The sequence below is a fragment of the Cucumis melo genome, chromosome 5 (genome assembly GCF_025177605.1).
Source record: "Cucumis melo cultivar AY chromosome 5, USDA_Cmelo_AY_1.0, whole genome shotgun sequence".
NCBI classification, from domain to species: domain Eukaryota; kingdom Viridiplantae; phylum Streptophyta; class Magnoliopsida; order Cucurbitales; family Cucurbitaceae; genus Cucumis; species Cucumis melo.
Window position 1 is genome coordinate 29,674,762 of NC_066861.1, and position 3,884 is coordinate 29,678,645.

At 31.9% G+C, this 3,884-nt stretch overlaps 1 protein-coding gene across 1 annotated transcript; it reads left to right on the forward strand.

Moving 5' to 3' along the window:
* The first annotated feature begins 2,321 nt into the window (after window positions 1-2,321).
* On the forward strand, window positions 2,322-3,423 carry LOC103497991 (dehydration-responsive element-binding protein 3-like). The gene has a single exon (XM_008460439.2). It carries the CDS (start codon window positions 2,455-2,457, stop codon window positions 3,211-3,213), a length of 759 nt encoding a protein of 252 aa, XP_008458661.1. The 5' UTR covers window positions 2,322-2,454; the 3' UTR covers window positions 3,214-3,423.
* Window positions 3,424-3,884: the final 461 nt, after the last annotated feature.

The window sequence follows — 3,884 nt, forward strand, 5'->3', positions numbered from 1 at the left end:
TAAGGAGAGGAGTTGCGAAGTTTGAAAGGAAAAAAGGATCTCTGAGAATTTGCTTAACACATTCATTCCTTCCTTATCAATGATCCGACTATCCACTGAAAGTAGAAAATGAAGACAAGAATAATGAGTAAGTGAATCTCATTCAAGCTAAGGTAGAAAAAGTCAATGTCACCCTCGTATTAACAAACTCACCATAAATTACAAGAGTTTGATACGATACTAATTACCATTCTAAAGATCGGTGGTTTGGTATCTCACTTTATTAATTATTTTTTAAATACATTTTCTTATATCGTTAGACTTAATAGTAATAAATAAATAAATAAATACATAATATAGATTGCAAGAACTTTTACTCTCTTCTAAGCCAATAGAAAGTTTAATAGGCATTAGACACCTTAATTATCGAGTATATTGAGACCCTTAATCATCGACTATTTTTAATGAATATTGTTGATATTGTAATTTGACAAACTATTTACACCCCATATTACAAAACTACTAAAATATAAAATTTATTGTATTTGATCTTTTTATGGAGCCTAAGTATTGGATAATTTCCCCCTTTTTTTTTTATTTCTTTTCAAGAAAATGATTTTCTCACGTATTTTAAATTCAAAATTAATTTTTAATTTTCTTTTATATTCTGTTGAGGGAAAATTATAGGAAGACATAAAGGGAAAATGAAAATCAAGAATATACATAAATAAAATAAATATAAATAATAAATAATAAAATCCAACAAAATACGGTATCTATAAATATGTTTTGAGTATAATTTACTAATTCAAATCAAATATTTATTCATGTGTACTCTTTGCATTTGTATTGATTTCATTCCTAGTCAGTTGAGTTTCCAATTTTATCCCTATAATTTAGCCAATCAATCCTCATAATCCTTGCCAATAAAATAGATGGTAATTAATGTAATGAAAATGATCCAGTGTTGATGATTGCTATAATAATAGGGTGTTTGATATATAGCACATGTCGATATTAAATAATAAATACAATTTTTTGTTTTTAAATCATAGTCTTAATTTCTAAATTTCATGATTTGTGTGGAACACATCTCTAACATCTCTAACTTCATCTATTTATTGGTTTCCTTTCAAATTATTACAATGGTTTTTCTCCTTTTACTAAATTAAAAAAGAACAACTTTCAAAATATTAGTAAAAGTAGATAAGAAAACGAAAAAATAAACCTATAAAGGTATGTTTAGGTGGGGTTTTAGGGAGAAAATGATAGAAAATTGGGTCAAACCGTGTTTGGCTCAAGGGTTGTGATAAATTGGGATTAGGGTTTTCCTAATCTCCAAGTAACCCTATGTTCTCCTCTCTTACGATCCTACATTATTCTACCCAAATAATCCAATCCAAATTCTATTATTGTTTTTTAAATTACTACAGTTATAACTCTTCCTTCAAACATATATTATTATAACTCTACTATCATAATCCCTCCCCTAACACATACTATGATCATAACACTATCTTTCATATATCTTCTCTTACACACATACTATCGTAACACTATTTTTCATATTTTTCCCCAAACACATATTATCATAACATTAAGATTTTCATAATCCTAGAAGTATTATAATTCTTTTCCCCATAACTCTTTCCCTCCCTCAAACATACCCTAAGTATTTATGTACTTAATTTTAAAAAACATTATCAAACGAGCCTTAATGATTTGATTTTTTATCTGATAAGTCCTTAAATTTTGAAAAAAAAATTATAGTATATTATTATAAACTACTTTATGGGATAAATTTGTCGATTTTCAAAATGTTAATATATTAGAAAAAAACTTACTAACCACACATAACTACCAACTTTATAAAATTATATCACATTATTAAAATTTTGAGACTTATTAGCATAGAGTTAAAATTTTCCAAGTTATCATTGAAAAATAAATAAATAATCAAATCTTTCATTCTTCGAGACTATTAGTACTACTTGGATGTTTCTCGAATAATTCTCTTGTTAATGTTCAAACCATACATATACATGGTCTACGTGGACATTGACATGATTCTTATTTAGAAATCACTCCCATAATTAGAAAGGTTTTCCATTTTCCATTTTTATTTTTCTCATGATTTACGTAATACATCTTCTTTTACTTGTTACAGTCAGCGCATATAATACTTACAAATCCATACTTTGTATCCCAAAAAAGTTCCTCTCTCACTCTCTCTCTTTGTCGACACTTTCTCTCCCCATTGTGTGTTAAAGACGTGTCGCAATTATATTGAATCCATGCAATTTGGTACGGCAACTTGTTGTTGCTTAAAACCCCCCAATCCTTCTCATTTCTTCAATTTACTCCTCACTCGCACACACGTTTCCATTACTCTCTCTCTCTCTCTCTCTCTCTATCTCTATCTCTCTTTCTTCCAATTAATTTCTCACCAATAAACAACTCCAAAATCACTTGCCAATGGCCAACGCCACCGTGCCGGACACCGACTCCGGTGGTGCCAATTCCTCATCCTCGTCTTCGTCCTCGACGTCAGGTTCAATATCGTCTCCATCAAAACAAGCCATTGGTGATCGAAGACCGAAGCGCGGTCGAGAGAGTAGCAACAATAGTGCTCACCCAAGTTACCGCGGCGTCAGAATGAGGGCGTGGGGTAAATGGGTGTCGGAAATTCGAGAGCCGAAGAAAAAGAGTCGGATCTGGCTCGGCACCTTCGCTACACCTGACATGGCGGCACGTGCTCACGACGTAGCTGCCCTTACTATCAAAGGCAATTCCGCCATCCTCAATTTCCCTGAACTCGCCGCCTCATTCCCCCGTCCCGCCTCCTCGTCTCCTCGCGACGTTCAATCCGCTGCCGCTCTTGCTGCTTCAATGCAACTTCCTGACGTCATGATCTCACCTCCACCACCACCGCCATCACCACCCTCATCGCCTCCGTGTTCGTCGTCGTCCGAGTTGGACCAGTCGACACCAGAGGAATTGAGTGAAATTGTAGTATTGCCGAGTTTGGGGACAGGGTACGATGAATCGGCTGAGTCTGTGACCGAGTTCGTGTTTGACGAGTGGCAATATAGCTATGGGCCATGGGATCAAGAAAAGGAAAGCTCAAAAGAAGAAGAAGAAGGTTATGAATACTTTATAGATCAAACGGCAATGGCGGAAAGAGAGTGTGTGATTCCCACTGCATTATTTCAACCTTTATCTTTCTCGTGGTAACATTAAATTGATATCATCTCTCTCTACCAAAAAAAAAAAAAAAATCAAGTTGGGTTGTGAATTTGTTGTGTGATTTTCTCTCTCTTCAATTTTTTTTTTCTTTTTCTTTTTTAGATTATATATATTATTTAAAATTAATTAAATGTGAAGTCCTCTTACAATTTTTTCAAAGGGGCTAAAAAATTAAAATTGGAAGTCTTGTCTAGTAAATGTTTTCTTCTTTTTGTTTCTACTTCCATTTCCTCTCTCTCTTTCTACTCAATAATTTGTGGAGGGGATATTCAAATTATATCCAATGATAAAATCTCACTTATTATTTATGTACACATAAATTTAAATTATATTTTTTTTTTTCGAAAGAGAAAAAAAGCTCTTTTGGAGGATTGAAAAGGAGTGTTTTAAATTTTTTATAAAGAAAAAAAAGTGAAAATTTTCAGCTTAAAAAAGTAGATTTTCAATCAGAAGAATTGACGTTATGGGAAATTGACTAATAAACTCACATTTTTTTAATATATCTTTTGGGGGTTTATATTTTAATTTTTTACCTCACTTCTCTTAATTTATTTTTATTAATATATTCGGATTAAATTTATGAAAGATAACAATTTTTTTGGTTATTAAAAATAAAATTAAGTAGGTAAACACCTCTTCCAACTTTAAATTTTTATTTT